Source organism: Astatotilapia calliptera, chromosome 17 (assembly GCF_900246225.1).
Source record: "Astatotilapia calliptera chromosome 17, fAstCal1.2, whole genome shotgun sequence".
Lineage (NCBI taxonomy): Eukaryota > Metazoa > Chordata > Actinopteri > Cichliformes > Cichlidae > Astatotilapia > Astatotilapia calliptera.
The window spans coordinates 30773982-30785893 of NC_039318.1; the positions used below are offsets into that span (position 1 = coordinate 30773982).

The following is an 11912-nucleotide window of genomic DNA, read 5'->3' on the forward strand; positions in this document are numbered from 1 at the left end:
CCCAGTTTGCAGGTTCGAAATCCAATAGGGTGCAAACTGCTGATCTAGATAATATGTGTGACTATAGCTCCAGAACACTGTGCTCAGTAAGTATGTTATACAGTACTAAAGTTTGATTTTCCTTTCATGTATTAAGTCAAAACAAAATCAACAAATGAACCTTGACAGTTGTTCCACATACACTAAATTGCCAAAAGTATTCACTCATCTGCCTAAACACTTTAGTGACAGCCCATTCTCAGTTGGATTGACTGTGATGTTGGCCCACCCTTTCCATCTATAACAGCTTCAACTCACCTGGAGATGTGTTCCACAAGGTTTAGGAGTGTGTTGGGAAATTTGACCATTCTTCCAGAAGCACATTTGTGAAGTCAGACACTGATGTTGGCTCACAGTGTCCGCTCTAATTCATCCCAGAGCTGTTCTATTGGGTTTGGTCAGGACTCTGTGCAGGCCAGTCACAGAGTCTGGCCTGCACAGAGTGCAGGCTTCTATACCAAACTCATTGATCTATGCTATATTTCTATGGACCTTGCTTTGTGCGCTGTTGCATAGTCATGTTGGACCAGAAAGTGGTCTTCCTCAAAATGTTCCCACAAAATTGGGAGCATAAAATTGTCCAAAATGTATTGGCCTGCTGAAGCATTAAGAGTTGCTTTCACTGGAGCCTAACTCCTGAAAAACCAAACCATAATCCCACTTCTACTTAACTTCACACTTGGAACAATACAGTCAGACAAGTACCATTATCCTGGCAACCGTCAAACCCAGACTCGGCCATCGACTTGCCAGACAAAGATGCACTCCAGAGGACACATCTCTACTGTTTTAGAGTCCAGCTTCATTGTGTTTTACACCACTGCAGCTGATGCCTTGCATTGCACTGGTGATCTAAGGCTTGGATGCAATTTTGTAGAAGCAGGCTGCATTTCTCTCTGCTTGCTTTTTTTACATCTGTTGCTGTGGAGGTCACTGGAACACCTGAAATCAATGATATGTATGGGTGAGTGAACATTTTTGGCAATATAGTGTAGTTCCGTTTAATAGTTTTGAGTTGATTGTAAAATTTGCGTCCCAATATTCCGCTGCCTGGTCCATGGCTGGTTTCCCACCATGTGGATGAACAAAGTTTTATCTTATTATTTCTCATGTCAGTCCCTTTGCCTCTTAGCTCTCATCCCACAGTGCAGAACTGACATGAAGATAGTGCGAAGATCTTTTAAAAACAGACGAGCAGCACAAAAAGCTCCAATAACGTCATGCTGTTTGTCTAGATTTCTCTCAGCTGTGACTGTCAGTGAGTGGCTCCCTCTGCAGCTAAGCTTGGTTAAAAAATTAAATAAAATCTGTTTTCTTGAGGATTTAGATTTTTTTTCACACAATCTGTTGTTTGAATCTCTTTTGTCTGCTGTGAGATTAGAAGACGTGCGCGTGCACACACATACACACACACACTCTCCCTCACTTCTGTATCTGCTTTCTGAGCCCCCTGTGTTGAGTGGGCAACTAGCTGTGACTGGCGCTGTCAGATTAGCCCATTTAAAAAAGACATGTTTGCTTGTGAGCATGTGTGTGTCCTCCATACTATTTTCATACTGCGAGCCATGGTACATTATTCATGTTAAACCACGCAGAGAAAGATACAGTCGTGTGTCACACAATACCACCGCCACAAGCATGTGGTTGATACCATCGGACACGTACAGATAAATGCCTAAAAGACTCCCACGTGTTTGCAAATAATCACACTGGCACGCTTTACCAAACACACTGGTTTGCACATTCGCCGGCGAGCACAGAAAACATACCGACATGCAACGCGCATAAAAACACACGCAAAAAGACACATGCGCGGCACTAAATCGTATTAGGCAAATGAGAATGAGACGGCACAGAGGCAGAAAGGCTCTGTTCGAGCGCTGTTGCTGTGACAGATCCTGGCATAAATCATGTTTAGTTGTTGCCGTTGTTGTTTAATATGCAAATCTCCCATTTGAAGCGCGAGCTGGTTGTTAACAAGTGCATTCAATAACACATGTGCGCTCTCACAGCCCTGTACGTTTTCACACGCCTGTAGCGTATGGATTTCTGAAAGTGGGCAGGTGAAAAATGTATGGCCACACCATATACACGCACACACCTTGTGAAAGAGCGTGGGATAGATGTGGATGTGAAATGCCATGGGCGTCATCCCTGGACTCATATTTCATAATCATATGGTTATCCATCAGGCCTGTGCAGCTAATGATGACAACAGAACCACACACACAAACGCACTCATAGAAATATACTCTGTGAGAGAGAGAGGTACAACTGTTCTCAACCAGAGACAAGAGAGCTGCTGCAAGGACACAAACATGAGCAGGGACACCGTTGCACAGCATACACATGAGCACTCATGAGGATGCTCAATTAGGCCCACGCGTGTGATGAAGAACACAGAGACACAAAGAGATGTCCTAGCGGGGAAACATACAGCACATGTGCTCACACGCATACAAACACACATAAACACAAACTGTAAGTGAATGAAGGGTCTGTTGACAGATTTCAGCAGTAATTGATACCTGTGTTTGGCAGCCATTTTTATCTGGCTTAAACCACAAGCCAGGAATGATCTAAGCTGCACAGCAGAAGCATATGCACACACACACACACACAAAAACCCTTTTCTTACAAGCATCACTTGACACATCTTGACACATCTCTCTCGCTCACACAAACACACATGAACACACACATAGACACACACATCTGAACATGAGATAAAATCACACTTTAGGCTTTGAAAGGCAAAACCAAACACTCCAAAAATTCTCTCTCTCTCTTCTGCCTTGTTGAACTTGCAGCATTGAAGAGAGCTGTAGCCATGACCCCCCCCCCCCCCCCCCCCCCCGTGTAACTCGTATTCTCAAGCCAAATATGAACACAAAATGCAAAAAAAGAGAGGATAGGAAGGGAGAAGGAAAAAGAAACAACAACAAAAATAAAGCGGCTCAGTGGTGTGTCAATTCTTACCTTAAACAGGCGCAGGATGTTGGCCACCATGATCGACACCGAGCTGGCTGCAGCTCCGATCACTCCTACGATTTTATCCGGCTTGGTGAAGATTGGAGGGTCTCCGTTGGCACAGCGGACATCGGATCCATCCCTCTCTATCAAGGCCTGTACAAACGTCAGGGACTGCTCCAGAGCATACGTGTCCCTGGAGCAGGTATCCAAGATCCGGGCCCCCAGTGTGATGTTGGGTAACAGTTCGGGGTCCTTGTTGATCAGGTCGATGGCGAACATCATGGCCTCCAAGCGGTGGATGCCCTTTTCCTTTTTTAACTCGCCACATGGCGTGCCACGGTCCCCTCTGGCGTGCACTGGAAATAATCCGCCGAGTATAATATCGCCATCTAGTCGGATGGAGTGGGCATACTCTGGTGCCGCCTGAGGGTCTGTGGGGATTCGCTGAGGGGAGGCGACGGGAATGAGCCAAGTGTAAGAAGTAGCCACGAGGAGGAAGATGAAGGAGGGAGACAAGGGGTAGGAAACTGGTCTCCACCGTGGTTCCATGATCAATGAAGAAGTTAACAAAGCAGATCTCGGAGGAGGGATTCCAAAACTGAGAGTTCTGGAATGAATATAAATGTTGGGCCTTTCTACTGGTCGATGAAGGAGGGGTAAAGGACCCCAGAGATGGAGCTAACCGAGCCCCATGAGGAAATCATAATCCAAAAGACAGCACAGAAACAAAAAAGCTAAACAAACAAACTAAACAAAAAAAAAAAAAAAACAGCGGTAGTGCAAAAATGTGTCAGTGAATTTGAAGAAATCTATTTAGGGAGTAAAGCGTGTAATCCACAAGTCACATCTTCAGTAGAGCCTGTTGGAGAGAGACAGAAACAGGATGTCTGAGTGCCCAATGTGATGTGAACATCAAGCTTGCTGCAAGGATGTAAGGTCCACCTGACAAACATGTGTAAAACCACTCAAGGGCAAGGAAAAAATGCACTGAAATATATCAAAAAAACAAGCACAACAAACGCGCAAATGCTCATTCGCCAGCACGCTCATATGGGCATATTCTTTCCAGCGGAACTGTCAGAATTTGCACTTCAGTTCTATAATTGAAATCCCAAAGTCTGTCAGTTCATAATCACCTCTACACACTCACACATACACACAGTCTCTTGTCTTGGCATATCGATGAGTGGAACAGCTGCTAAAATGACAGCACAGAAACCTTTTGGCGAGCTCCTCGGGCTATTCGCACGAAGGCACGTGGATACCTGCTTGTGGAGGGAGAGGAAGAGAGCCGAGGGAAGCAGCAGGGGAGACACAGAGGAGACACAGACGGTGAAAAAGATGAAGATAAGGGAGGAGAGACAGAAAGGGAAAGCATGTAAGACAGAGAGGGAGAAGCAGAGTCAGCGGTGAAAAAGACAGAGAGCGCTGCTGTGGAGCAAGTGTGCTGCATCATTCAAACACCTGCTGTTTCTGCTGCAGTTAAATGAACACATTACATCCAGCGCAAAACTCTCTGTCACACACACACACACACATGTGCACAGAGCTTCAAATCACAACAGGTAGCATTAATGTTGAGTCCCTTTCTGGAGAAGATCCTGCAAGATGATACCAGATGACTACTTCAAACTCACTCCTGTAGGGAGAGTTGTAGCTCTATCTATGGTGAGCAATGCTGTATTTAGCAGTCATGTTGAAGAACATGACTTTAAAACTTGGTTTTGACAAACGTGTTGATTTCTACATGATAGCGGTGCTAATGTGCTTCCATTAGTTCATGCCTCAGGGGATTTAATCTCTAATTCGACCCTGATCTAGAATCATAGATTTTATTTTGCACTAACGCTGCATGAAGAGGTAATTTATGCAAATTTGTTAATGCCCCTAAGTAATCAAACCCTAAGTGGGTTAATTAATCTACAACTTAACAGATTTAGTGAAAAAACATTTTTTCCATCCATTTTTCTAAGAAATCTATTGTTAAAAGCATCAGATATACAATTCACTAGCATTTAAGACCAACCGAGGGTGTTTGGTTGATATACACGCATCAGTCGCTTCATTAGGTACACCTGTTCAGCTGCTCATTAATGCAAACATCTAATCATCCAGTAAAATGGAAGAAATCCTGTTCATCTAAGGAGGTAAACATGATTGAGACAACTTGGCGAAGTTCAAACTAAGTATAAGAATGGCAACAAAAACAGGTGATTTAGGTGACTTTGAACATGGCGTGGCTGTTTGGCTTTTCCCACACAACCATCTCTAGGGTTTACAGAGAATGGTCAAAAAAAAAAAGAAAAGACAGAAAAATAACTTGTTCAAGGGTGAGAGGAGCTTGGCCAGACTGCTCTGAGCTGATAACAAGGCAACAGATCACTTATTACTGAAAAAAGTAAGTGAATTACTGAATTTTAATTTTAAAAAATTGCCTGCCTGTGTCACCTGTTAAAGTTCAGGTGCCGGCAGCTTATTGGGGTCAGCACATACTCTGGATTCTTTGCTGGCATTGCCTTAGCATACTGTCTGTGCAGATTCTTGCAAAAAGCCGAAGTTGTGTTAGCCAGATAATGCTGCTGTTTCTGTCCTGTCTGTTTACATTTTGCACTATTATCCTTTTGTAAAATAAAATGAAAGCAGTGTTCACTCTTCCACTCCTCAAAAGTTGCAGACCAATCCAACATTTTCTGCACAGAACATGAAATCGCTGACTGGAGCAGCTGGAAGAAAAAAGATGCTTTTTTTTTTAGTCCGCCCCTTTAAAAGAATCGTTTTAGTGGACTGAAGAACCGTTGTATGAGTTATGTATGGACATAATTGTCAATGTAATATAATTAATGAACTTAGTACAGTAACATGTTACATTACTGTATTAATGAAAAATGTAGTGTGACAACAGTGGTATGCAGCAGAGCATCTCTGAACGCACAACACTTCAAATCTGCAGCAGCAGAAGACCACACCGGGTGCCACTTCTGCCATCTAAGAACATGAAACTGAGGCTTCAGTTTGCATGAGCTCACTAAAACTTTCTTTGTCTGACTGTCTTGATTTCTCTTGCAAAATTTGAATGGTAGCATCAGAGTTTGGCGTAAACAACATGAAAGCATTCATCCATCCTGCCTTGTGTCAGTGGATCACGCTGGTGTGATGCAGGATATTTTCTTTGTATTGTTGAAATACCAAAGTCTGCCTGTGTTGTTGCTGACCATATCATGTTCATAAAAACTTCTGAGCAATGTTTCCAGCACCTCAATGAATCGACATCAGGAAAAATGAAGGCAGCTCTGAAAACAAAAGGGGAGGGGTCCATCTTTGTACTAGCAAGGTGTACATAATGAAGTGACCAGCGAGTGTAAATCTTATTACATCATTTGCACACATTTAGGCCATCACTCTAAAACGTCATTCTTTATTATAGTTGTCCTGCTTACCCAAATACACACAAGCGTTTCTTTTGAGGTGGCCTATTTCACACACACAAGCCCGTTAATTGGCCGCATAGTTCTTTTCATCCTTATCTTCTTCCCTTAGAGAATAGTGTCTCAGCACAAGTAAACTACTGAGTTGTATCCTAATGTTAAAGGAAGACTTCAGGAGGAACGGCTTACTCATTTTCTAACAAAGAGTCAGGTGAGGTCATGTCTGGTCATTAAACAGAAGCCAGCAGACTATATCAAGACTGAGAACGAGTGGAAACACTAAGAAGTTGCCAAGATATTTTCCACCCACAGCTTACGCAAATGATTATGACTATGCAACAGGCTAGCCATTTCCCCCTGTTTCCAATCTTTACAGTAAATTGAACTAACTGGCTGCTGGCTGTCGCTTTATATTTAGTGTATGCACGTGTGAGTCGTACTGTGAAGGTAAATAAACATAAACATTTCCTAGAGAAAATAACAGATGCGTGAGAATTCATATTTTAAAACATGCTCAATCTTTCCTTTCCTTTTTCAAGCGTTAAAGCCTGGAATAAACAGCACATATGTGATAACCTAGACAATACTGGACCTGAAGGTACCACCTACACCAGCACTGGGTCCGCTTCAGTGAGTCATTACAGCCTTGCCTATATCATCCTGTAAGAGTTTTTCATATTAAATGACTATAGATTTGCAGTTTCTTCTTTTTGCAACGATAGTTTATAGCTGTGAAAGCTGCAACTATATTGTATAGAACGAATCTGCCTGTTTGCCAGTATGTGGTCACTTTGACATCCCTGCTTTATTTGCATATGCTCAACCGTGCATCATTTTTATGGGTTTTGTTTTTTACCTACCACAAGAGGAGATTGGCCCATTTTCAATCCTGACCATTTATTATGTAAAATAGCCCTAAACGCTAAATGCATTAGTTTAACTTAACCCTGGAGAACCCATGGGGTCAAATTTGACCCCATGGGTTCTGCAGGGTTAAACATTTGCACTACCCAATACTGAAATGTCCAGCACTCCTTAGGAGTTGGCTACAGTACTCATAATCTTGAACTGTATATGTCTGCTGGCCCATTAATCAAATCCCAGAGCAGTTTTCAAAAAAAGATTTCTCACCGTCTCCCCATAAAACAACAGCATAGCCTTCCTGTAATGAAAGCCAAGCATCATTTAAAGACTTCTGAACCATTCTGCAGACCTGTTTGATTTCCCCCACGGGAGGCCCTAACAAGTTCTGGACTCAGATCTCATCCCAGCGTGAGGTGCACTCTTGAAGAATCCATTTATAATTCGATTCTGTCCCAATTAATTCATCAGTTTCTCTTCACTCTAAATGGAATTAGGTCAAAGCCACTCATACGGCCAAGCTCCCGCTACGATTAAAAACCCTGCTTTATATAGGTTATCCAGTTCTGATTCATCTAACAGTGTTCTCCCTGCAACATTGTGTGTTCGACACTTTTCGCCTTGAATTCAAGCAGAGAATGGGTTAAAATTGAGGCCCGGGGCCCCCCAGTCATTAAGCCGCACTAGATTATAGCCAGCTCAAGTCTACGTCTCAGTATATTCCAATGGGGTCCATTAAACTGTGGTACAGCTTTCTGTCAATCCTTTTGCCTGTTTTTTGCTTCTTCTTTTTTAAGTTCATCCTTGCAGCTCTTAGCACTTGGCAGGCATCTCATATTCCCGAACAGGGAGCAAACCGCATGAATATTTTTAAAACCAGAAAGGGGGCATTTATGATTTAAAAAAAACAGCTACACTGGTTCAAGATGTAACTACATGCAAACGTCTCAAGTGGGGCACTAAAAAAAAAAAAACACAGATCAGGGCAACGTGCGAATGTCTCGTGACTGAGCTGAGGCCCCGAGGTTATTAAAAGTTTCCTGTCTCATTTACACTCACGCCCTCTGAGGATTATCAAGTTTAAGAGGTGAAAAGACATCCTTTGTCTGCACGCTCATGAAGCAGCCCTACACACCTGAGCTTATGCTGATCTTAACCAGTTTGGCTACCGCTATTTGGCTTTCCAATCGGAGCCTCTGTCACACTCTGTGAAGGCTCAAACATCTGCTTTTTTTCTCTCTTCTCCCATGTGGCAGCCTAGAAGGAGGCAGAAGAAATCCCGAAGAAGGAGGCTCCCGCTGATGTGACGCTTATGTGCTCAACGATGAAGAGTGTTAAACCCCCCCACCCTCCGAAAGGCTGCAGCTGGCTCATCACTCTTTTTAATTCACACCCATGGCAGGCTGTCTATGAGCCTGTTGCCCACTTCTGGTTGTGTAGTCAAGTAGGGAGGTTTGGGGGGGGTTCTTCACTCACTTTTTTTCCAGATTCTTCCTTCTCCTCCTCCCTCCATTTCTCTCTCTCTCTCTCTTTATTCCCTGCCACGCTCTGCCTCTCTGCCACCGTCTTGTCTGCCTCGCTGCTGCATCGCATCACCTTCTACAGGCCGTCTCCATCTCTCTTGAGAGTCCACTGCTCTTTTCAGAAAGTGATAGCTTTTCTGCTGCCCTGTCCTCTCCCCTATCCTCCTCTCCCCCCCCCCTCCACCTTCCCCTTAAGTAGGTGTTCTTCGCCACCCCCTCCTTCATCTTCTCACATACATGCCTCGTTTTATTCCTCCCTTCTCTCGCTGTCACTTTATTTTATTTATTTTTTTCTATTTTAGCTGTTTCATAGGCCACCGCTGCACTAAAAAAAAAAGTGGTGATTCCCTCAAAACACACACACCCTCACACAAATCTTTGGATCCGACTTCCGTTCAACCTGTTATAACCCTAACCAAGGCTGTAGATGAATAAATGAAACGTGGCTGAACTTGATTGTATATTTTTTTTCTCCTGGTCTCTTCTCCAAACACTCCAAACATAGTTCACGTTACCCCTGAATGTTACCTCCAGAGGGAAAAAGACTTTTCTTAGTCCTTTAAAGCCTTTTTGATTGTTTCCAGTCTCAGCACACATCAGTGGGGCACGCAGAAAAAAGCTTACGCATCCCTTTAAAACACACACACACACACATGCTTCTGATGTGATTAAGTCATGTGTCAGAAGATAACGCAGAGCTCACAGGTTCAAAAATAAGACTGTGCGAGATCAAAGTCTAGGGGTGTGTGTGCTCATTATGCAGCCCTTTGGGCTTCATTCGGTACAGCAGTGGTGGTATTCTGATTGCAGCCTAATTAAGACACTGCCATCCTCAGTAAAAGCAGAGAAACACCCGTGCAATGATATCTGGAGGAGCAAAATTCATGCTCATTATATCATGTCTCTATTTTTTCCCCTAACACACATCCACGCAATCCTGAGTAAAACACACCTTTGAACGGGTGCTGTTAGAGCATGTACTCACCCAGCCACCACCGTGGGGAAATCCACGACAGAGAGAGAGAATAAAAAAATGCATAAAACAATAAAATCCCGCAAAAAGTAAGAAGCAGTGAAACTGAGACAATGAATAACACAGACTGGTCAAAACCATTCAGCAAAGGAATGTGTGTTAGAGAGAGAGAGAGAGAGAGAGAGGGAAAGGTGGGAAACACACACACACACCCTCGCTGAGAAATGCAAAAGAGATCAGCGCATTTGGTAACGTGGAGAAAAGAATCTGCGTGTTTAGATACCTCGGAAATGAGGAAAATCAAATCATCCGCCAGTGTGCGAGCGGTGATGCTCCGGCTCCAGCCTCCCCCGAAGGCTCCGTGGGGTCCCTGTCCGTCTAAAGCAACTTCCTTGCGAAACTCAGCAGTTTCACCTCCACCCTCACACACGCACACACACAATCAATATATATATCTGTATATCCTGAAGTAAAAATCTCTTTGTTCCACAACAGCAAAAGGAATTTGAAGACAATTTAGACAATCCTCATGGCGATGACTGGAGAAAGGAGCAGATCTGTGCAGCTGCCACACAAGAACAAAAACAAGGAAAAAAAGAAAAAAGAAAAGAAAGTGTTCTGTCGTGACCAACAGAGCTGATTTAGGGGCTCAAAATCAACTATTAACTCCGCACTTGTTAATGGAGACAATAGAGGGAGGCTGCCTGTAATGAAGTCGATGCCCAGGAATGAATCTCAGACAGAGAGGTGTGGAGAGAGGGAGAAAGAGAGCGAGGGAGAGGAGAGGGTGATGAAGGGGGGGACAGAGTGCAGGAATTCATCATGCGCGGACTCTCGTCAGTAACGCTCAATAACGCTGTTAAAACCCACCTGATTGTTATCCGCTCCTTCTCTAAGCTCTCCGCACTTTGCGCATAAACCCTTCCCGTGAAGTCCGCTCGCGCTGCTCCGCGCACACTAACACCACCAACACCCCCCCTTCTCCAGGTTGTCGGTGCTGAAAAGGACAGCGCACGACACGAAGCTGCCACACGAAGCGCGAACCCCCCTGTCCCCCAGCTCTACGTGAAACATATGTATGTATTGGAGGCGTCGGGTCTGCATCTGCCGCCTGCACCAAATCATCCTCTAATTGCGCCACTGTCGTCCAGCAGAATCCACCCATTCAATCAAGTTTATTACCAGTCAATCGGATCGATTGTTTCCACAGTGGAAGGCGTTGGTTATTAGAACACGTTAATAAGTCATCAGAATATGCTCAGGCGGTTGTGCCACACTCTTAATTGCTTCAACTTCAGTCCGTTTTTTGTTTGTTTTTTTTTTACTGCGCCCATTGATTCCCCCTTCCACACACCCCTCCTCTTCCTCTTTGTACAATCATAGCGCCATGGTTCTTTGTGGTGAATGGAATTAAACAAATGAACCGCATCCCATCTGCTGTGTAATAACAATTTGATAAGCTGTGTGGAGTCAGAAACCAGGCAATTGAAACAGACCCGGGTGTTCCCTCATGTGACAGCGTGTAAGATGTGCGCAACACGTCCAATTTGTGGCTTTTCCGATTCGGAGGGAGGTGCATAGACGCGGAGCAATGGCACCATCTAGCGGTGGATGTCTTGTAATTGCAACAGGAAAGGGGCAGGTGAGCGTTATCAAATTCCTAAAGAAAATTAAAAGAAAGGAAAGAAAGAAAGATAAAAAGAAAAAAGTCATGGGAGGAGTTGAATAAAACAGTTTTGAAGTTTTTCTTTTTATAAATATGTACATGAGCTTTAATTCTATGGACTCAATTGGCCAATATAAGAAGTGTACTAAAATGAGCTTTCAAGTTAAAGTGTAACCTTCATGTCTACACTAGTAATGGGTTCATTTTGTTCCATCTCCTTTCATTTTATACCTCTGTACATAAGTTAGCTTGTTTGTTTGTTTTCAGGTCCCCTGAGCTCAGGACGTCAACTTTGAAGTAGGTCCTGTGACAGTGATGACTAAACTCTTCACGTGCCAAATTCCTTTCAGTTGATTTTCGAAATCTTCTTCAAAAACGTTACATTTGTTCTTTTTTAATGTTATTATGGTACAAACAGCTGTAATAAGTACTTATACAAAAGAGCTTTCATT

At 43.6% G+C, this 11912-nt stretch overlaps 1 protein-coding gene across 4 annotated transcripts in view; it reads right to left on the reverse strand.

The window, feature by feature from the left end:
• Positions 1-10879, reverse strand: part of grm8a (glutamate receptor, metabotropic 8a) — a 294600-nt gene extending 283721 nt beyond the window's left edge. For 2 of the 4 annotated variants that reach the window (XM_026146523.1, XM_026146526.1), the window contains exons 1-2: positions 10078-10642; positions 3019-3871 (exon numbers count right to left, since the gene is read on the reverse strand). In XM_026146523.1, the coding sequence (XP_026002308.1) occupies positions 3019-3561 (543 nt within the window). In that variant the 5' untranslated portion in view covers positions 3562-3871; positions 10078-10642. Of the gene's footprint in view, positions 1-3018; positions 3872-9806; positions 9941-10077; positions 10643-10664 lie in introns of those variants that run through there. The other 2 variants (XM_026146524.1, XM_026146525.1) reach the window with 2 other exon arrangements.
• Positions 10880-11912: the final 1033 nt, after the last annotated feature.